General features: G+C 38.7%; 1 protein-coding gene across 2 annotated transcripts in view; it reads right to left on the bottom strand.

Annotated features, from left to right (window-relative positions):
- Window positions 1-23,420, bottom strand: part of bnip3la (BCL2 interacting protein 3 like a) — a 24,433-nt gene continuing 1,013 nt past the window's right edge. Inside the window, exons 2-7 of one of the 2 annotated variants that reach the window (XM_078565489.1) lie at window positions 15,036-15,222; window positions 12,466-12,547; window positions 8,417-8,523; window positions 6,928-7,077; window positions 6,721-6,792; window positions 1-1,072 (exon numbers count right to left, since the gene is read on the bottom strand). In XM_078565489.1, coding sequence (XP_078421615.1) covers window positions 1,024-1,072; window positions 6,721-6,792; window positions 6,928-7,077; window positions 8,417-8,523; window positions 12,466-12,547; window positions 15,036-15,222 — 647 coding nt within the window. In that variant the 3' untranslated portion in view covers window positions 1-1,023. The remainder of the gene's footprint in view (window positions 1,073-6,720; window positions 6,793-6,927; window positions 7,078-8,416; window positions 8,524-12,465; window positions 12,548-15,035; window positions 15,223-23,420) is intronic. The other variant, XM_078565490.1, reaches the window with a different exon arrangement.

The raw sequence follows: 23,420 nt of genomic DNA on the forward strand, positions 1-23,420 counted from the left end.
TTTTCGGCACAACTGCTTGTCTGGACTGAATTAGCAACTCTTTGCTGGGATGCTACAGGACTATTATAAGGAACAGAACCCAGGGATGAAGAAATCTGCCTGTGATTTCCCTGATTGGAAATCTGCCTGTGATTGCCCTGATTGGAAATGCCAAGTGAGAATATATTTGGGTTTTGTGATAAACACCATGGTCAAAAAGCTTGCTACCAAGGTTCTGTGCTCACTTGAGAAGCTAGAAAACTGCAATAAGTTTTCCAATGTAAAAATGAGTAAATAAAAACAATCACAACTAACTGTAGAACTCTGGCATTTTTCAGTGAAGAATTAGAAACTAAAGACAAACAACTTTGCCCCTTAGAAGCGTCGTCAGAGTCAAGCTGCATGCCTGTCCTGTTAGCTTGCACTGAGCTTATGACATCAGGAGATTGGATGAAAACTGTAATTTCTGGTTAAGAAAAATGTAATGTCAATTTCCGCCATTAAAAATCAAATCTACCTGCAACAGCTCCTAACAGCTGCACACTACTTCAGCTTTGTTGGTGTCAAATCAAGTGCTTTGCTCCTACCGAAAAGAATGTGTATCTCAAAACATGAGATTGTATTGCCCACTACAGCTTTATTGTTTCAATGATGCTGTGCACTAATCCCTTCCTCTCCCATCCCCATTGGTACCTTGTGTTAACTGCATAGATATTGCAATTTTATAATCTAATCTAAATGGAGTGGAACACTCCCTGAATAAGAGTGTTTGCTGGTGAATCTATTTTACACGTAAGCAAACTATTAATTGAAGCAGATTAGGCTGCTGTCACGTGGTGTACATCCTGCTTAACAACTCAAAGTTGAGGACAACAGTGATCAGCCCACTTAGTGCTCAGGTAGCCAAGCAGTTCCTTCAAAGGGAAAAGTGTAATGGGATGGGATGTCTTGTGCTTGTGACGTTTTTTTTCTTCCTCCGAATCAAATGTACTGATGGAACAGCAACACAATTTCACAGGTCATGGTTAAATCTGAGTCTGGCTCTCAGAAGGTGCTGGATGATGAGGTTGTCAGTCTTTTCCCAATGTAGATCCTAAAACAGAAGGGCTCAAATTAGGAAAGTATATTTTGCCTTCCCAAATTCATGCTTGCACAATGAAAATTACACATTGTTTAAATTTAATCTGTTGAAATGAACATTATCCTAAATTATACAATAAGTAAAAGTATGGCCACTTCTCCAAACTTCAACCCCGTTTGCAGTTAAGTGGAATCTCGATCTAGACAGAGTTTTCCATCTTCAATTTAATTCAAGCAGCCCGATTTTTAAGTAAATTGGAAACCCCAGTAAGCACGTTATTTGCACTCCAAATGTATATTCTTTTTTTATTAAATTGAAATAACGACATAACTAATTGTAAAGAAAAGTTTATTTCTGGTTGTTTTCATCCTTCAGCTGTGAATATTTTAATTAAAATCATCCAAAGCTGTGAATATTTTAATTAAAATCATCCAAATCTGGGCAGAATGCTGAACACAGAATAAATGTGCCAAAGATACAAAGATGCAATTGATTACCTGCCAAAAGCCCAATCTCAGCTATGCCCTCCAGTGGAGGTATTTGGCTGAAGCTTGATATTCCCACAATGGGATGAGAAAGTGGTGAGAAACTATTAGTTGGAGTCTATTATTAAGGAAGTCTTAACAATACACTTAGAAAAGCACAGTACGGTTAGATCAAGTCAATATGGTTTTACTTGGGGAAATCCTTTTTGGCTAATTTATTGAGATTTTTTTTGAGGATGAAACTAGTAGGGTAGGTAAAGGGGAACTAGTAGATGTAATCTATCTGGATTTCCAAACGGCATTTGATAAAGTGCCACACAAAAGCTTAATAGGCAAGTTAAGAGCTCAGGAGTTGGGGAGAGGATTGGTTAACAGATAGAAAACAGAGTGGGCATAAATAGGGCTTTTTCAAGTTGGCACGCAGTGAATAGTGAAGTGTTGCAAGGATCAGTGCTGGGGCCTCAGTTATTTACAATCTATATTAATGACTTAGATGAAGAGACAGCGAGTAACGTATCAAAGTTTGCTGATATACTAAGCTAGGTGGCAAGGTAAGCAGTGGGGAGGACATTGAGAGGCTGTAAAGGGATATAGACAGGTTAAGTGTGTGGCAACAAATAGCAGATAGAGTATATTGTAGGATGGGATGTGTGAAGTTATTTATTTTGGTCATAAGAACAATTAAATAGAATATTTTTTTTAAAAGGTGTGAGGCTTCCAAGTGCTGATGTTCAAAGAAGGTTGGGTATGCTTGTACAAGGAACGCAACAAGTTAGCAAGCAGGTGCAGCAAGCAATTAGGAAGGCAAATGACATGTTCTCAAGGGGATTAGAGTACAAGAAAAAATAAATCTTGCTGCAGTTGTACAGGGTTTTGGTGAGACCACATGTGGAATACTGTGTGCAGTTTTGGTCCCCACCTTAAAGGAAATACTTGCACTGGAGGCAGTACAGCGAAGGTTCATCCCTGGTGTGATGGGGTTGTCCTACAATGAAAGGCTAAATAAATTGGGCTTAAAGTCTATGAAGCTTACAAGAATGAGGGGCAATCTCACGGAAACCTTCAAAATTCTGAGGGGGCTTGATCAGGCAAACGTTGAGAGGTTGTTTCCACCGGCTGGTGAGTCTAAAACATGGGGGCGCAGTCTTTGGATAGGAGGCCAATGATTTAGGACTGAGATGAGGAGAAATTATTTCGCTAAGTGTTGTGAATCTTTGGAATTCTCTACCCCAGAGGGTTGTGGATGCTCATTGAATACATTTAAGTCTGGAATAGACAGATTTTTGGTCTCACAGGGAATGAAGGGATAGGGGAAGCAGGCTAGAAGATTAAGTTGAAGTCCCAGATCAGCCAGGCTCGATGGGTCATATGGTCTACTCCTGCTCTAATTGTGTTCTTGCTGCCACTTTTTAATACATTCAACTCCTGTTCCAGAGCAAATCAGAGAAGAGTTCAAGACTGCCCCCTTAATCAGAAAGTTGCAGGAGGGTAGGGGAGCCAAAACATGAAAAGGGAACAAAAGGTAAATTTTTAAAACCCAACCTAGAACTAATATTCTTGCATTTTGGATTGCTTTGTTGTTTAGAACTTGAACAAGTCTCTATTACCGTACTTTGTCCACTGTTAGCATTCAACACTCTCAGGTCAGGTCTAACACAGGAACATAACACTTATTGCTCCTTTGTCCTAGCAATGTGTCTCAGTTCTGAGTTCAGAATAACACTCTTATGCACGAGTAACATTTCCACTATCCACATCAGTCACTAGTAACAGGAAGTCATTTCCAATTTTGTACAGTATGTGAGGTGTTACTGCAATCAGACCCTACGCTCTCTTGGGTTGAAAATTATTTATATTTCAGGCACTTGCAGGTAGCAAAGATAAGTCATTCACCTTGCCCTTCTAGGGTCTGGAAGTTGAGAGGTTCTAAAGGCAAAACCAACTATACTAACCTACTGCATAATTCAGTCCCTTAACAGCTGTTTGTGGGTCATAAATGATGAAAGGCAGAGTACTAGCTGCATCAATTCCTGTCAGTTCCTCTCTGCAATATATTTACACAATAATTTTTCTTGTTTTTAAAAGCATTATTTTGGCTTTCTGCAGACTCGCTAATTCAGGTCTCCATTCCCTTCAGGAACTACCCTGCTAATATAGAGTTATAAATTTTCAGTGCTTCTGGCCAGCGACACAGGGACTGGTGTGGAGCCAATAAAACTTGGAAAGAAAAATCTATCTGGACAACTATCTGGATTTTGCTGCAAAGTCAGCTAGTGCTGATATTCCACAATCTGAAGCCTCTGAATCAGCCCTAGTTTACCTCCATCCAAGTTAATTGACACGTATGGACATGTCCAATAACATATAGCTGAAAAACTGAAGCAGTGGCTCAAATGGCAGGTCCTCATGAAACAAAACCTAGTTAAAAATGGGGCTATTTCCAAATAGGAGGTGATATTGTGTTTAGTTTTGCAACTACAGGATGGCAACAGCACTTTGTATAGAATGCCCTCCACTTATTAAGCTAGGTATTATCACAGCTTACAGTGCTTCAGATGCAGATCTAAGCACCTTTTAAATGAGTTGAACGTTTCAACCACCAATTTAGGCAGTGAATTCCAGGCGCCCACCATCCTCTTGGTGAAGAAATGTTTCCTCATGTCCCCTCTAATCCTTCTACCAATCACCTTAAATCTATGCCCCCTGGTAATTGATCCCTCCAGCTAGGGGCAACAAGTCTTTACTGCCTACCCTATCTAGGCCCCTCATAATTTTACACACCTCAATTAGGTCACCCCTCAACCCCCTTTGTTCTAAGGAAAACAACCCTAGCTGATCCGGTCTTTCCTCATAGCTACAATGAACACCAGAGCTTCAATTTGAAAATTGAAGAAGGAATAGAGTTGGATAACATCTATCACAACCAAACTGTGTTACAAGCACTCTATAGGCAATACTTTTCAGATGTGGGAACTGTTGTGTTTTAGATGAGCATTGCCACTAATATAGACTCAGCACGAAGAGAAATGAACAATAAACCTGTTCTGGAGATTTTGGTTGCGGGGTGAATATGTGACATGACACTTGGATAACTCCTTGCGTTTTTTTCAGAAAGATACCATGTCATTTTTTTTATATTTACCTGAGCTGACAGATGGGATTTCGGTTAGTAATATCTCACCAAAACATATTCCATCCTATTGCAGTGAAGTATGAGTAAAAATGTTTTATAGGAAAAGGAGGCTTTAGGTTAAAAGGACCAGTGCTTCTGGCCAGCGACACAGAGACTGGTGTAGAGCCAATAAAAGTTGGAAAGAAAAATCTACCTGGACAACTATCTGGGTTTTGCTGCAAAGTCAGCTAGTGCTGATATTCCACAATCTGATGACTCTGAATCAGCCCCAGTTTACCTCCATCCAAGTTAATTGACATATATGGACATGTCCAATAACATATAGCTGAAAAACTGAAGCAGTGGCTCAAATGGCAGGTCCTCATGAAACAAAAACTAGTTAAAAATGGGGCTATTTCCGAATAGGAGGTCTAACTGGGGATGTAAAGAATGACAAAAGCAAAAAGATAAAAGCAAACCACTGTGGATGCTGGAAATCTGAAACAAAAACAAAAATTGCTGGAAAAACTCAGCAGATCTGACAGCAACTATGAAGAGAAAGACAGAGTTAATATTTCGAATCTTTTTCAGGCCAGCATAGACACGATGGGCTGAATGGCCTCTTTCTGCACCGTAACTTTTCTATGATTCTAAAACTATCCAAGCATTTTGAAGTGAGTTTTCCCTCTTGATTCACTGATCTTTAAACAGCCTCCTTTGGGTCATCAAGGATTGCATGGAGCTTCATTGCTTTAAATGTCTTTTGCATTTCTCCCCTCCCACAGAGATGAAATGCAGCTTTCAAAAATGCTGCGTGAGATTTTACAGTGATGAAGATACGTCTTTTATTTATTTGACTGAAATTGTGAAAATTTTTACTGTCAAATAAATGTCACTATATTCTCAAAGATAAACGATCTGTCATATTAAATTTATCTCAAAGTTTCTCAGCAAAATCAACTTTGCACAAAAGCACCATCAGCTCTGGCTACATGAATTATACACAGTAATGTTTCTTGATTAAATTAATACCAACACAAAAATAGGTAAACAGTTTTGATCCAACTAATGCTAATGAACTGTGCTACACAAATGTGCCCCTAATATGGCAGGAAATTGTCAATCTCTCCAAAAGAGGCCACAATGGAATGCCAGAATGTAACATCAGAAGCGTCACACAACTTTCGTACAGAATTTTTCATCTGAGTTTATGACTTAGGCATGCTGTTGAGGGAACAGAAGAGCAAATTTCACTCTGCATTTAATCATCCTACTCTTGATCCTAACACTGCAGGCACAATTTTGACCCATTCAAAACTCACTTACAGAGTTAAAATGGCCCTGCATGCATGTCTCAGATGGATAGAATTTCTTCTCCAGCACCATGAATGTAAAATACCAGGAAGGAAAAAAAACACATGCATTTGATCACGTGGATATTTGCAAGGGAATTGTGCCATTTTTTAAAATTGCACATAATTTATGATTTATTCAAAACCATTTAGAGCTAGTGACCTGGAAAATTTCTCTCAACAGTAAACAGGAAACTAGTTTTCTCCATAATTTGCTAATAAAGATTAAAGACGAATTAACATAAAAACTATATGAAGTGAGTGAGTCCCATCTCAGCTGAAGAGCATAGCTGAGGAAAACTGCTCTTCCATTTCAGAAAAACTGCCCTTCCAGTTTAATCTTTAGTTCAAAGAGCACAATTTGCAAGAAGCCACAGCAGTGCTAGGAGAACAAGTTGGAAGGTAACAGCAGATTCAGGAAAACGGGGCCAAGGCACTATTGGAATCAGCACATTAGATTGGGAGACCATAGCAACAGTGGAAGAATCAGTAAATATCAGAGCCAACTCAAAAGATTTGTTGGGTTTGTGACAGCTATGGAGTCAGGAAGGCAAGGAAGCCCTAGGAAATCAATGAAAGATTTAGGACAGAATCTTACACATTTATATTTGCTCATTTTAGTAAGCTATTTATCAGTTGTTCAGTTTAGCAGGTTTCACTGTAAATGTAGAAGTGTTTAGAGGCATAGTTTACTGAAAAATACTGACTTACAGCAATTGCTTAACCAGATATCCATTAAAGTTTATCAAGATATGCTGAAAACCACCCCACCTGTTTGGCGTTCTAGAGTTGTAAAAACAAAAGGAATATTGGAGCAAGAAATATGGAAGCATTCCTGAAATGCAAAATCCAATTATCTGAAATATTAAGGGTTCGGTCTATGAGAAAAAACTTCAGAGTACATGATTAAACACTTACCCCAGGCCAAAGGCCAAAATATGAGATAGAAGAAGAGAGGGAAAGATGATCTTCAGGAATTCTGCAGAAAATACACCCCCTTTCTTCATTGCTCCAGACTTTCTCATACTTAGAGTGACTGAATGCTTAGGATGTTTGAAATGAAACTCCCTGGGGGAAGAATTAACAAGAGCACTGTAAATCAACCCAGTGTCATAATGTCAAAATGGCATATAAGCACAGAGCTATCCAAGTAATACATTTAATTCTATCATAGTCAATTCCATTTCACACAAGCAGAAAATAGTTTATTTCAATATTTGTCTATGATCTCTTATTGGCTATTGCAATTTTTGTAAATTAGCAATGATAATAATCATTATACCAAACTTGAAAAGATAAACTGAAACAGTCTCTAGGAATGGTGTAAAAAATGCTGCACTGCTGGAAACAACTTAAGAGTTAAAAAAAAGGCTGTTGTTTGGTTGTGAATGAAGTTTCAAAACACAGTAACTTAGTTTTCCTTCTTGTAGCTACTGGTGAACCTACTCTGCATTCTACCATTTTCTCAGGAAATAAGGTACAGACTATAACATAACATCAGGTTTTTAAAAACACTTTCAGCTTGGTTGTCACAGTTTCAATTTTCTTTCACAGTTCCTTAATCAGATATGTTTGACCCCTCTCCAGATAATGACGTTTCTCCATTCCAAATGTATGTTAAAACATGCAAACAATTCAAAATTTACTTTATAATAAAGTCAATAACCCTTGTTTTTTAAACTGAAAAACGTGATGGAAAAACCTAAGCTAATCAAAGTTCATATAAGAGTCCATGTTATTTAAGTGGCTGCCCCATTTACAATACGTTTTAACTGCTTTTCTTTCTTGCATAACACATTGCATACATTACATTAATAGTATACCCGGTGTAGTCAAAATGTGTGACAACAAGTGAGCTTTTAGTGTGTGACTTAGGTTGAGGATAGTCCTTGAAACATGACTCCTGAGTGGTGGCCATTTTACCTGCATGTGTGTGCTTGCTTGTCATGGCAATATTTGGTGAGTTTTGGTTGTGTAACCAAAGCTTGAAGTTGCTCTATTCAGATACTACCAAGAAAGGCTTCCAGGGATCCAACAGATCCAACACAATCCTTGCAGCAGTGGACAGGTACCTCATCCCATGAGTTGTCACATATTGAGTTCTCTATTTTTATAGTGCCTTTGCTGAAAGGCAGGGGAGTGGAACTGAATGAGTTGTTTCTACAAAGAGTTGGCAGAGAAATGACAGGCCTAAATTACCTCCTTCTGTGCTTACGTTCTCTGACTTAAAATATTTCAGGATCAATTAAACAAGTACAGCCCTCATCATTTATCAGCAATGGGCATATTTTGATAAAGCAAATATTATCTTCCATGTGGAATTTATATTTGCGTGGCAACGGAGTGAAAGTGAGGCACATTACACTATACAATAGACTTCTTTGACAACTGATAAAGCAGTGCTCACTTCGGAGGAATGTTTTCAGGTCTACTTGACCAGTCAGAAATCCATTCAGCACTCCTCTTCATCATAATTTCTACCTCTTGGTCCCTCTCCAAACCATCATCTTCAGACTATAAAGAAAGCAAAAAGAATAATTCCTCACACATTCGCAACATTATTTCAACACTTACGAGTCTGAGCTTTCCAATAATAATATTTTCAATAAAATACAGCTAACTCGAACTCTCGGTTGTGGAGTCAGAGTTTGACTCAAGATGAAGAATAACCATTAACAGCACCTCAGAGTTTCTTTCAATATGACAAAAGAAATGCCAGTTCAGCTAACAGTGTCGATCATAGGAGTATGTTTATTCATATTTTATTCCAGTTCCAATGGGTTCAATGGCTTTCTTGAAATAACAAAAATGTCTTATTTTGCTTTATTAATTTTAATTAAACATGAAGACATGATTAACCTTTAAATATCAAATGTTGCACTCCTGGTATGAGCTGATAATATGTTACAGGGTGGAACCACACCCTCCAAGAGCACGAATCTCACGTCTGATGAATGCTTATACATTATAAACACAAGAGTAAATTGAAAATGATCTTCAAATTTTTAGACCTGCTTTATTGAGCAATGATGCTACTGATGCAGCACTTCAGTTAATTTCCATTCAATTCAATAAGTTGCTGTATAGAGTCATATTGGTCCACAACAGCAATCACTGTAAATACATTTCAAAGCAAGAGGACAAATGTCCTGTCTACTTCTGCTCAACGATTTTATTTTCAACTCTCAAAGTAACGTGAAATAAATATTATGACAATAAAACTATTCAAACACCTTAATAGTAACATCAGCACTAAGCAACTTAAACGCCAAAACAGAATTTACTCTTGCCACTGAATGTGCGCAGGCTAGGGCTACCCTGGGGTGAAGAGAAAGGAAGGTCACAGGGGTGAATGCAGAGATGGATAAACACCTGCAACAGGTGATAATTTTTTTGGTTTTCTTTTATTATCTCTTATTAAGATCTCTTGACAAAAAATGCTCATCTGTGAACTGATCCAACAGGATCCATAAGTGGTTCCATGTGATGGGAAAGGGCAATTTTAAATGGCATGCATAAGCCATCTCTAAGAACAGCAAAAAGGAAAGAGATTCCTTCTAGGCTTTCAGCAGAGTTGCAAGAAAAAGGATGGAGTCAGAAACAAAACAGTCAAAGGAACAGGTTGTAGAAAGAATGAAAGACTTGGATAGATAATGTTATAAATAATTGGCACAGTAATATCTGAGGGGTAATTTTTAGTCATGGGAAGATTAAAGTTAACTGTACAAAATGCAACTAACAGTTTGAAGGCTAGTTAAACAGAAGACAGTTAAAAGGTTGGGGCCATGTTGGCTTAAGAGGTTAACAGATAGAAAGGTAAGATCATAAAATAGCAGGCGGGCTTACTTAGCTGGAGAATTGGAGACGAGGGGTCTTCACTGCTAGCAAACACATGCAGTCCAAGGAGTTCTTCTGTTTTGGGACTTAAAGCTACAACTAAGTTTAAAGCATTCAGTGAGCCCCGGAAGGCTACTTTGTCATGAAGATAGGTGGAGCCTAACAAAGTTCTAGGATTTCAATTCATCAGTGTGTTTGATGGAAGAGTGAATGTTCTGCAGCAGGGGGAAAGATGCTGCAGCAAAGGGGAAAAGGTTGCAGGCAGCAAAGTGATGCTGCTAGCTGCTTTTGTGTAGTTGGGGCTTCGGAGAAGTCCCAGGAGCCATTTGATAGCTCTGTGCAGTTAGGGCTCAGGAGAAGTCCGGGGAGCTGGGGGGATTGGAGCTTGGTGAAATCCAGGGGTAGTGCCAGCCCAAATAAGCTAGCCAGCTTTTAAAGGGCTGAAATTACACCCATAAGTAGAGGCCGGAGTGCAGACTCCAAGAGAACGGAATCTCAGGAAATGAACGTGAAACCCTGGGAGGCATGCAGTCATCAAGACCATCCGAGTTGTAGCGGCTTTGAGGGAATTCAGAGGCTTGATCTTTGAAAATGAAAAGTTTGGAGTTCCTCATGAGGGAGACAGAGCTTCAACAAGATTGGTTGACTCAGTGTTTACTGATGCCTGGGCAGGTTGGTGAGAAACCAGTGGGATCTGTGTTGGTTGCATTTGCCATTTTTTGTGCAGTGTGGTGTGTTTGACTACAGTTTGCCTGTTAATTCCCATGTACCTCATATTAACCCTGGATGGTAGAATATAAGATAGATATTGTAAATTGTTTCATCTTTTTGTATTGTATACTAAAGTTTATTTTTGTTTGTTCAAAACCCATGGAATCTTACTAAAAACTTAGGGGCCTGGTCTAAGATCATAACAATAAATTTATGAGAAAGGCAGAATGTAAGAAAAAAAAAGCACAGAGAAAGGTATACAGGCAAGGAGGAGAGGACACTAATGAAACAACAGACTTATCTCATAAGAAATGCTTAGAATTAAGAGTTCACAAGAGAAAAAAAGATTTAGAGTGGGAGATTTGCAAAACATAGACATTTGTTTTTATTTTTGGCAGTGAGCAACAGCACTGAGGGTCAACTAGTTTTCAAAGACTTTTTTTTATGTTCTCTCATCTTTCTATTCTCTTTTGATTTTCTTCATTTTCTAAAATATTTCATTTGTCATTTCTAACCTTTCATATAACTTCACAATTACTTACTCATTCACTATGTCCTCTGCCTCCCTGATCACTTCCATTTTGGGAGTGAAGTCAAATTGGTTTGGCTTTAATCAGCTTTTAAAGGTTAACTTCTCACCAATCACAAGTCCAGGTTCTGAAAACTGACAGTCAGTAAAGAAAGTAACTGATGCAGAAATTATATTCAACTTGGAAATGCCACTGTCATGGTATACTCCATTCAATTGTGGCCAGATGACCAAACTGACCCATGGCAGACAAAGTGTTGAAATAAAAATGGATTCATTCTGACTGAGTCTGCAAGGAGGCAGTTGACTTGATAACCAGCAACTTTTCTTCACTCTTCCAGCTCCTCAGCACACGAAGAGGCTGACTTCTTTAAGAGTACGGTTTCACATATAGTTGCAATTTTTGAGCATCATAGAAGTACCTTTGCTCTGCATACAAGAACCCTATTAGAAAGTACGAACGCATGGAATACCAGCACAAACGGTTCCAGGCTTCACTTCATGCCCTTTGTCATCAATAGCCAGCCAACCTTTGACTGTCCAGTCTCACAGGAAGAATGCCATTTGGATGAGTTACTAGAAGCTAACTGAACCATACCAAGCATAAGTTTGTATCCCTCGATAAGAAAAGGCAGAGCTGGGAATCAGGGAGGAAGAAGATAAAGAACAAGAAGGCTAATGATTTAGTTTGAAGGCTTTAAATTCTTGAGAAAGGTGTATTTTATTTTGCGAGAGCAGGATACAAAAATATTTCAACAGCTTGGAGATGTCTTTATGTTTTCAATCAGTCAAAACGGCCTCATGCATAAACCACATTCCAATGCTCTCCTGGTCAATATCTCACCTACCATTCTCCATAAACTTGAACTCATCTAAAACTCTGCTGCCTGTATCTTAACTCACACCAAATTCCAGTCATCCATGACTCCTGCATTTTCTGACTTTCTTGGCAAGCCAAGCCAGTTTAAAAATTCTCCTTTCCAGGCCCATACACCCACTTATCCATGTAATATCCTCCAGCCCAGCTACCCTGCGAGACCTCCATGCTCCTCCAATTCTGGCCTCTTGATTTTAATTGCTCCAATTTGGCAGCCATGTCTCCACCTGCCTCAGGTACCAAGCTCTGGAATTCGCTCCCAACACTTGGTGTCTCATCTTAAGCTGCTCTTCAAAACCTACCTCTTTGACTGAAGCATTTGGACACCTATCCTAATGTCTCTTGATGTGACCAGGTGTAAACTTGTATCTGAAAACACTCCCGTGAAGCACTTTGGAACATTTTGCTATGTTAAAAAGGGCAATATAAATGCAAGTTCTTATTGCAAGTTGTTGTTTTGTACAACATTGAATGAACAGTCAATCCTACAAGTTCAACATACTTGAGAACTGTTGTCTCTGCTACGCTGCAGTTCTACTTCGAAGATTGGGTGAGCCATCTGTGGTGTCTGGGGACGAGACTGGCTGGAAAATGGAACAGAAGAACAGTCAATATCAAATCACAATCAAACTAATGGGCAAAACGATGCTAAAACACTTGTGAATTTTAAAATGAGCCATATATACATATATATATTATATATATATATATCTATAAATGACTGAGTGCCAAAGGTGGCTGGTAAAAAGCCAATATTAAAACAGGATTTCCAAAAGATCCTTGTCCTATATTGACAGGCTACATGGTCTGAGCAGCTTACATGCAAGCCACTAGAACACACACTCTCTCTCTCTCACACACACACACACACACACTCTCACACCCTAACCTGGAACAACAACACCCCAGCTAGGTAACTCCTCCTGAATTGTCTGTGGATTCAGTATCACAAAGCTTTCCCATCACCAATATGTAACATATAGTTATCAGTTCAAGGCAAAAACATTACTGTCCCAAAACTCCATGGTTAAAGCACACTTTTATTCTTCCACAAGAGACTGAAACAACTATTACAACGTATAATAAATTTAGAAATGGTTACAATGTGTAGTACTGTGACTCAGATTTCAGTGAAGTGACTGTAGAGAGAAAGGTTCACACAATCACCTGAACCGAAAAAAGCACCGAGCAATATAATGATATGTTTTAACTTTCTAAACTTGGGATGCATATTTTAATCTGCATAGCACTCGTAGTATACTGATTATTACAGGTCAGGTGCTTGCCATAGTGGAAGCAATTTGATGTGTTGAAGTGGCTCCCTTGGGATGAAACGTTTGTCTTGTGAGGAAAGGGTGGACGGGATGGGCCTGTATCCATTCGAGTTTAGAACAATGAGAAGTGATCTTATTTAAACATCCAAGATCCTGAGGCAACTTGACAGGGTAGTTGTTGAAAGGATGTTTCCCATTGTGGGAAAGACGAGGTCTAGGGACACAGTTTACAAATAGTTAGATAGATTGACTAACAAGGGAGTCAGCAAAATGGAGTTGAGGCCACGATCCAATCAGCCATGATCTTATCAAATGGGGGAACAGGCTCGAGGGGCTGAATGATCTACTCATGCTCCTAATTCATATGATTGTAAGTTAGAGTGTCACACAAAACAACTTCTGATAAACTGAGCTATTGTGCAACAAAATAACATCCAAGTCCTGACTAAGCTTCATGAGTAGGGATTCCCATTTCACAATTCAGTGAACACAGAATATTCAATTTAAATAAATGAACCTCTGTGCACTTGTCCAGGACTTACGCATGAGTGAGACAAATTTGTGGCACCATTGATAGACCAAGCCAGCATAACCTACATGACTGTGTCTCTGATTTGTTTAACAAATTCATTTGAATTACTGAAAATACGTAACCATAAGCGGCAGCAACAACAAAGCTTCTTTACTAAAGAAGCAAGTCAAGACTCCTTGTTTCACTAAAACTCTGAGCAACTCTACACAGTAACCCACATAACAGCCAACAAGCACAAAAGATTAGTGCTCGCAAAATGAACTTAATAAAGCCCTTTGAACCAGTGTGAACTTTGACTTTGCAAACTCCTGGATACGGGTATTCTAATTCCTGCAACCTTTCATCGGCTTTGCTGACATTACTAAAATCACTCTGCACGACCAACATAGTTATCCTCAAGCACACAGTATAAATTTGTTTCATGCTTCATCAAATTCTATGAACATGTATGAAATACAGTTTCTGTTCCAATCACTGCATCAAGTATTTCATATTTCACTGTTAAATAACAATTTGTTCTGCATGGCCTTCTGACGGTGAGGTCTACCACTGAATAGTCAATTATGGAGGTGACAAAAGACATGGATGAGCATTTCACTAGCAAATGGGCCAAGGTAGGGGTGGAGGCTTATGAGAATATGGAGGTGAAGTCAGCAATCTTTGTAATGTTAAGGAAATAGGGTCAGGAGCTTATCTCAGGTTAAGCTGGACACTGAACTTGTAAACAGTCCAGTTCATCCCAAGAAAATAACTGCGGAGCAGAATGGAGTTAGTAGCAAGGGTAATGGGGGCCAAAGACATAAGCATTGGGAAAATGGTAGCTAAAGTTGAGATATTTGCAGCACATTGTAAGAGTGGAGGTCAAATGAGCGTTTGATAACTTAGACATAATACAGGGTGAGAGAATTGGTAGACTGATGGAGATAGTTTTTGCCAAACCCAGTGAGAAATCGTTCCCTTCCACAGCCTTGGATAATAATGCCAGCTGAATAACAACCAAGGGTCAAACCTGGGTTCTTCTGATTTACATGGGTTAGTGCAAACCTCACAATGAATTTATCTTCTTTACATGATGCCAAAAGAAAAATGCATGCAACTGAGCGCACACAATTAACCTGTGGAGCATTAAAAAAAAATGAAAGATTTATGTGTGTACTTGCAGCAGCACAGTCATTCAGAGGATTTAATTTTGAACAAAACCAAATGCAACGCTAAAATAACATGAATATTTCAAAGTTACAGCCAGTTTTCTCATCAGTTCCTCACCTGTCACAGTGGGAGCTTCCCCGAGAACTGCTCTGACCCGATTCATGCTGAGCATCCAGGAGTATTTTTTCCATGTCTCCGTTGTGGATGGATGAAGATGAAGGCACATGCTCCAATCCCCCACTTCGACTGGTGCCATTATCGTTCCCATTTCCATTGTTCTTCAAATGTAACTCCACCCAAGAGCCTAAAGCAAATAAAAAAAACACAAATAATATCCAAAATTAAAACTCGTTTTCTAACCAATTTTCTCCCCGATTCAAAACATTTACCCGAGTTGGGGTTAATTCCACTAAAGCCAAATTCATTGCAGTACTTTGCCCAAGTTGGTATACTTCACCTGTGAGAATAGACAGTGAATATCAATGGGCTACTTAACTATGTGGGCAACACAACACAGTACTCCTAAAGTTCAAACATACACTTTCCAGCCTACATACTGGGCAGCAGGCAGTTTTTCCCCTTTCTTGCCAGATATTTTCTCCACATTTCTCACAGGGCACAGCATTTGTGATGTTAAACAAAACATTTAAATCAGTCCATTTATCAATTGTTACTTGTAAACGCTGTGTCATAGCCTTGCAATTAGTGCCAGCTACTGGCCTTCTGTAGCTGCCAAACAAGGTTACTTAAGATAAAAACAAAAAGCTAAAAGCTACTGCGGATGCTGGAAATCCAAAACAAAAACAGAATTACCTGGAAAAACTCAGCAGGTCTGGCAGCATCGGCGGAGAAGAAATCAGTTAACGTTTCGAGCCTTCATGGCCCTTCGGCAGAACTGAAGCATAGTTAGGAGGTTACTTAAGAGATGAGTAAATCTCTTCATGGGAACCAGAGAAAACACTTCAGTCACTTACTTTGAATGTGAACTGCAGAAAATAAATTTCTAAAACATTAATGTTTAAATGTGTTAAGAACACCTCATTTATTCTTCTCACATAGACAACCTTCATACAAAGGCTCTGCTCTGTGAAAATAGGGGAAAACCATAAGCTGCCAGTGACCATTAATTAAAATTTGAACAGTAAGGATATTGCAAGCACTCTGCTGTAAAGTCACCAATAATAGTTTTGCTTTTTGCTCCAGATTCAACCTTGTGCATCCAGAAACATGCATGTAAGTACAATCATAATAATATACAGCAATATATAAAGGTTAGAAGGTCACCGATTCGAGCCATTCTGGGTTTAGATACCTATGTGCACAGTATTCATGAAGAACATTCAGTCTTTAGATATTGGCATCACAATCTTGGAAAAGCTTGCTGAGCACTGTTCAATTCACCAAGGCTCCTTCGGTAGAACCTTCCAAACCCACAACCTCAACCATCTAGGACAAGGGCAGCAGATGCTTGGGAACACCACATCCTGCAAGTTCCCCTCCAAGTCACACACCATCTCGACTTGCAATTATATCGTTGTTCCTTCACTGTTGTTGGGTCAAAATCCTGGAACTCTAGGAACACTACAAACTGCAGTGGTTCAAGAAGTCAGCTCATCACCATCTTCTCAAGGGCAATTGGGGGTGGGCAATAAATGCTGGCCTAGCCAGCAATGCCTATAGACCCTGAAAAAATTAAAAGGGTTTTAAGAAAACGCCACCTCCTTTTCCTTTTAAAGCCCATAAGCTTCAGCATTCTACCTGGCTTAGCTGAACTTCCAACCAGATGTTCCATCGCAAAGGCTGTGCATTTCCACATCCATAATAAAGCCCAACTCAGCACCTAAGCTGCTGAAATTTTCATGCATGTCTTTGTTACCCGCAGATTCAACTGATCCAATGCTCTACTGGCTGGCCTCCTAACGGCCCACCCTCCATCCTTAAACTTGAGCTTGTCCAAAACGCTGCTGCCAATATCCTAATCCACACCAATGTCTCTTACCCATCACCTCAGTGTTTGGTGACCTACATTGACTCCTACTCTGGCAGTGTCCCCATTTTAAATTTCACATCCACGTGATAAAATCCCTCCATGGTCTCACACCTCCCTCACCACCCTTCCCACACATCTCTCTAACCTCCGCTCGTCCAAATATCATCCAAGAATTCGGTGTTCCATCTACACTGGCCTCTGTGCATTCATACTTTCCTCACTTGACCAAAAGGCAGCTGTGCCTTCTGTCATTTAGGCCCCAAATTCTAGAATTGCCTCCCTCAGCATTAATGACATGACATAAATGTAAGTTATTGTTCACAGTTTTAATAGCCACCTAAAAGAACACTTTGAAGCAAACAAGCCAAATTGAAGAACGTTCAAATTCTGGCAGTTACAGCAGTCTTCCAATTCTTTTTTGCCATGGAGGGGATGACAGGACACCCTCAAATATTGTGCTGTGTCAGCCTCCTGTCTGGCATCTTCACTGCCATTACCCTATGGTTGTGACCTTTCTCCTTTTTCAGCAAAGGTCAAGACCATAGAGTAATGGCAGTGAAGGAATTTAAATGGCAAAGGCATCCTTCTCAGGGCAAATTACTCAAATCTACCCCAAGACTCCACATTGCAGACTGAAACATTTTTGCAAGTAGTTACATGTAGTTGCAGCTTCTGCTCTGCTGCCTACAATTCAAAATGATGTTCAACTAAAAATAGATCATCTGATAAATGTAAATTCAAGCAGAAATGTACACTGCCCAAAACAGGAAAACAAACCTTTCAATCATGACATTACTAGGGCTCCGTTCCACAAGCATAACTGGAAAATCTAACCATGATTTCACTTCTGAATACCATAGCAGCTTTAATTTGAAACTTCAACTACCTGTAATACCTCTACATTCTTAACCTAAACCAGCTTTCAATTTTATCATTCCTGGGTTTGATTTACTCACATGAATTGAATCATTTACTACAATCATTTACCATCCATTATTTAAGACTTCATTGTCTTCAGTCAGCAAAGGTAACAGGGAACATCCTTTAATATGCAAAAGAATAACAAGAAACCAGTCTAAATGTAGTGTTTGAAATTATCATACTGGACTGCGGCATGCCCCAAACACTGAAAGACCACCAACACTCACTGACCAGGATCATACCTGTTGCCCACATTACAATAGTGACTACAGTACAAAAAGAATTCATTGGCTGTAAAGCGTTTTGGGGCTGTTCCTGAAGTTCTGAAAGGCATTATATAAACCAAAGTCTTTGTAAAGTCTGTATATCCTTGGAAAAGTATTGGATGGCTGAAAATACATTTAAAACCGTAGCCCATCACAATTTTTCAAGAAAGAAAACTGACTCACAATTCAAGAAAGGAGGGAGACAGAAAACAGAAAATGATAGGCCAGTTAGTCAAACACCTGTCATTGGGAAAGTGCTAGAATCCGTTATGAAGGAGGTAGTTGCAGGTCTTTTAGAAACTCAGAATACAATCAGGCAGTCAGCATGGTTTTGTGAAAGGGAAATCCATTTTGACAAATTTATTAGAGTTCTTTGAGGATGTAAAAAGCAGGGCAACCAGTAGATGCAGTGTATTTGGATTTTACAAAGGCATCCAATACAATACCACGTAAAAAGGCTACTGCACAAAATAAGAGCTCATTGTGTTGCAGGTGATATATTAACACAGTAGAGAATTGACCAACAGGAAACAGGCAGTCAGGGTTAATGAGTCATTCTCAGGTTGGCAAACTGTAACTAGTGGAGTGCCACAGGGATCACTGCTGGGGCCTCAACTGTTTACCATCTATATTAATGACATGGATGAAGGGACCAACAGTTCTGTATCCAAATTTTCTGACGATACAAAAGAGGAGGGTACAGAGTCTGTAAAAGGTTATAGATAGGTTAAGTGAGTGGGTAAAAATTTGGCAGATAGTATACAATGCAGCAAAATGTAAAATTGTCCACTCAGCAGGAACAATAGAAAGATTATTTAAATGGAGGGCAACTGCAGAATGCTGCAGTACAGAGGGATCTGGGCGTCCTTGAATCAAATACCAATCAAGGGCACAGCATATCTTTCACCTGAATTTCAGAGTGGAACATTAATTAACTCTGGACCATCAGAATTTACTTTTGCCTCAATAATCTCTTGTATACAAGCAAGACACACAACACCAGTTGTTATTGCAACAACAGACTAGCAAGTTTAACAGGAACTATGAAAACAGAATCTGAATGTCAAAACTTAACTGCAAATCTATTCAGCTTGTGCAACATTCCATAGAATTTTACTCAACATTTACCTCACAGTATTGCATTTTTGGCAGCAAATACAAACTAATGAACAGGATACAGCAATGGCCAGAGGCACTCGTACGACCAGTTCTCAATAAACGTGTACAATCAAGCACACCAAATACTATTTATTCACACACTGCAAATTTTAAACCTGCTAACACATCCAGTGAGCTTTTCCCATTATAAATTCATATGTTCCGAATTGTAATGCAAACTTTTTATGTCAAGTTATCTCATTGCAGTTACACCCTCCACCAGGGGAGCTGTTGCATCACCTCCAGTTTTTCTTTTGGCAGCTCTACTGCCTGAACCACAGGGTACGACTTAAGATCCAAACAACTTTATTCTCCATGGACATGTGAATTCACAATAAAAATAAAAAAATAGGAGGCACATTAGATTTCAAAATGAGGACGAGCTTAGGTCTGTTTATTCTGCTCTTGAGCCCCAATTTACCTGGAAACTACAGTTTTGTGTAATGCCACAAGACACCAACTTAAAAAAAAGCTGTTTTCTTGTGAGGGCAGAGATGTTGTACATTTAGGTATTGGTGACTGCAGAATACAAATTTGTTCGACATTTTCCACTTACAACACTTGATTGAAAAATAAGCAAAATTTCAGCTCAGGACAATGGACTTCACTCCTATTTCAATGAAAGCCTATGAAGGATCTGGCAAAGTCAATCATTCTAACAGGTCTAACAGAAATCAGAAAACTTGAAGAAAAATCATGAATTCACTCATAACTGATTTGTTTATACGCCACAATATATTATTAAATGTAAGCAAATCTTTAATGCTCGCTTCCCAAGCTGCCCAAGAGATTGGAGTGACCCTAAAATGGATGGCTGCACAAAAACAGATAATCATAGATGACAGGACAACAATCGTCTCAAAACTAACAATAAAACTTGCAAACTAGTTGCTGAGTGGCACATTATAAAAGAGCTTTCCAATTCCCTAGAGTAAATTAACTCAATCACAACCTGATAGCTTGTCTTTCATTGCGGAATGGTAACATGTATACCACTACTCAATGTACATGTACGATTACTACTCAATTGAGTACACTGATTAAGAAAACTATCCCTGTGCACAGCAAACATATGCTTTGAAAATTAACAATTGAGTTTGGAAGCAGTGAAACTTAGCTCATTCTCGAACATGTATTTTAAACTTAAGCTTTCATAACTTATGAATTCAAAACAGGATGTACAATGAAAATTGTATCCCACAGCACAAAGTAGGCTTAGCCAGCTAAATAAGCAGTAAGTGGGTCATTTACCAGGCTTGAGTGCACAATAAACCAACCAGACCCACACTAAGAACAGGATATGACTCACAATCAAACAGATAAGCGGGAATTTGGAATACCTGTTTTCACGTGAATAAATACTGCTTTCTTTTCCTATGCCCCTCTTCCTTCAAAAGCAGGAACTTGAACAGTAACTTCACTGACTAAATGGTTTGAAGAAGGTTCTGTTCCAGCTGGTAACCTATTTTTCTCTTTAAAGTAAAGAAAGACCTCTCTGCATCTTCAAAGGTTTGAGATGCATCAAAATGTCAACCTCACAATTTAAATCTGTTGCAGTTTCCAAAACATATGTCCTGTTTTGCGACATTGGTGTAGTTCATTCGGTGAAACTGCCTGGCAAATAGAGCTAACAGAAATAAATACATGTTGAAAAGGGGCTTTGGCGAAAAGGTGGGCCATTTGCAGAATTAATCCGATACAGAAAATGCTTTGTTTTGTGTTCAAGTATGCAAGCAAAGCTTTTTTTGAATGTAAAATGTTGGTAAAACTCTACAAAATAGAGCACATAGTTTTGGTTTCTAAAACTGGTTCTCACCCAAACTATAATTGGTTGCTGGACAAAAAAAAATGTCATCTGGTATTCAACACTTGAATAACTAATTGAAAAATAGTATTGCTTTATTTCACAATTTGCATAAAACCTTAAATAAAACTCTCTAATAAATGAAGCTCTCAAGTAACTAGGTTCATCATAATCGGTCAAAGTTTCAACACGGAAGAAAGATATATTGATGGAATGCAGTTACGAAGGAAACGCTCATTCAAGTTCTTCCACTAAAAGTAAACTCCTATTTCCAGCAATTCACTGGATAGATTTCCTCAATTTTGACTAAGAGTGGGAATACATAATTGTCTAAAATTCTGCTTCACTTTGAAATTTTGTCATTGTCAATGTTGAAACAAACTATTAACAAAATTTACAATTATTAACTTCGCCATTACATGAACTTAACTGTTAACGTGGTTGATCTGAGTCATTGCAAATTGTCCCCATTATCATTTACACCAAAATCAGTTACAGTAGTAAGACACCAGCTTGCAAAAACAATGTGTAATTCAGTGACCTAGATGACCCTGTCAGCTTTCTCACGACAAAAAGTGGAGCTGCACTCAGATTGATTTTAATCTTAATTTAGAGCTGATAAGCAGAAAATTCAAGGGTTAAAGACGAAGCCTCTAAACTTTATATTATGCCAGCTGTAGCTACAGGTAGTGCAAACCACAAACTGTGAGATAGCACTTAAAAATTGCTTGGCACAAATGATCAGAAATGCAAACCCCATGAGTTCAGTAACTGCCTGCAAATTTAGTGTCTCTATGCAATTCCACATGACAGTCTTGGAGACATAACATAAAATTTTTTGCCAGTTTAAAAATTGTAGAAAGGATCACCCTATCACAAACACATTTCATTTCACTAGTCTGTGCTGCAAACTGGTCTCAGCTAGGGTGGTAGGTGAAGCTCTGTAATTAGTATCCAAGCCTCTGCACCAGGGAATGAAAGAAAATGCTTTAGTTTCTAATCTTGGTTCATACCCAAGGACCCTTCATGGATATTTTAGACATCAGTGAAAGAAAGAATCATACTCAGCTCTGACACACTTTGCGATCCAAAAATCAACCAACACAGGCATGGTTCATGTAAACTATGTCCACTTAAGTGAAATACTACAAGGCACTGTCATGAAGAGATATTAATGACTATAATATTACTGAAAATTATTGTTAAATGGAATTGTAGTGGGGTCTGTGTTTGTGTTTGACTGTGTGTTTTAATTGGATTAAAACCAGCTAGTCCAGGTGCTATGATGTATAGTAGTTCTGAGATGTTAATTGGATAAACGTAAGGAGGATAGAAGGTAAAGTGTAAACTTGCATTTGTTGAATAAAGCTTTTAAAGAGAGTGGGAGTAAAATCTTGCACCTATCTGGGAGACACCAAGCAATGTGTTTATATTACTAATAAAATTCGTGGGATGAAAATATTATTGTTAGAAGATGTGATGTTAAAAGCTAGTGATACAATGGAAAATTTACATTCAAAGGAAAAGCTAGGAACAAACAGAAAGGAGTTTGTGTGTGTAAGTCAGAGGTACTTAAGGTCTAACCAGCCTGTAAGCCTCCCACTGTGTCCGCAAAAGAGCCTCATTTTGAATTCGTAAGATCAAATGTGCTTTGCCTGGTGTCTGTTTAAAGTCTATGGGTTACTGTTGCCTTGGTGGAGATTTTCTTGGGACTGATTAATTTGGGGATCTGCTTAGAAGTCGTGGTAGTAATTTGTAGACATGGTATCTGTTTAATTGGTTGTAAATTAATAAATGTTTAATTTAGTTTTATATAAAAAACCGAGGTTCAGTGGTCTTATTTCTGAATTCAGCTGCATTTCAAACATACCAATTGAAAATATAGGTTATGCAGTTCTTTCAAGGCTCCCTCTGGGATTTAAACAACTCAGCCTTTACCAGCTGCTGTGTCATAACAGCACGCAATAGAGAGGTTACTGAGTCCCTCTTAAAATCCAAACTTTCAAGAGAGGAGAATTATGTAGCACCTAGGTTACCGTACAGAAGCAAGCCATTGGCACAAATTAAAACGGTCATTTAGTTAATAAGAAATTATTTTGTTTAAAGACTTGTCCAATTTGCAATATCATAATAGCATTTATTCATTAACAATGCAGCCTATTTAATTTCAAATTACCAACAGTAATATGTCCCAGAACAAGGAGTAAAATTAAACACCACAATCCAGGAATACCTCTCACAAGTAAAGGTCATTCCACAGGCTTGGAGATCAGGATTTGTGCGAAGGTGCCAAATGAGGATGAAAAAAAATCCTCTGGATGTGAAAGTGCTCTACACCCAATAAAGCACATTTTAAAATAAGA

The sequence above is a fragment of the Cetorhinus maximus genome, chromosome 20, assembly GCF_964194155.1.
Source record: "Cetorhinus maximus chromosome 20, sCetMax3.hap1.1, whole genome shotgun sequence".
Lineage (NCBI taxonomy): Eukaryota > Metazoa > Chordata > Chondrichthyes > Lamniformes > Cetorhinidae > Cetorhinus > Cetorhinus maximus.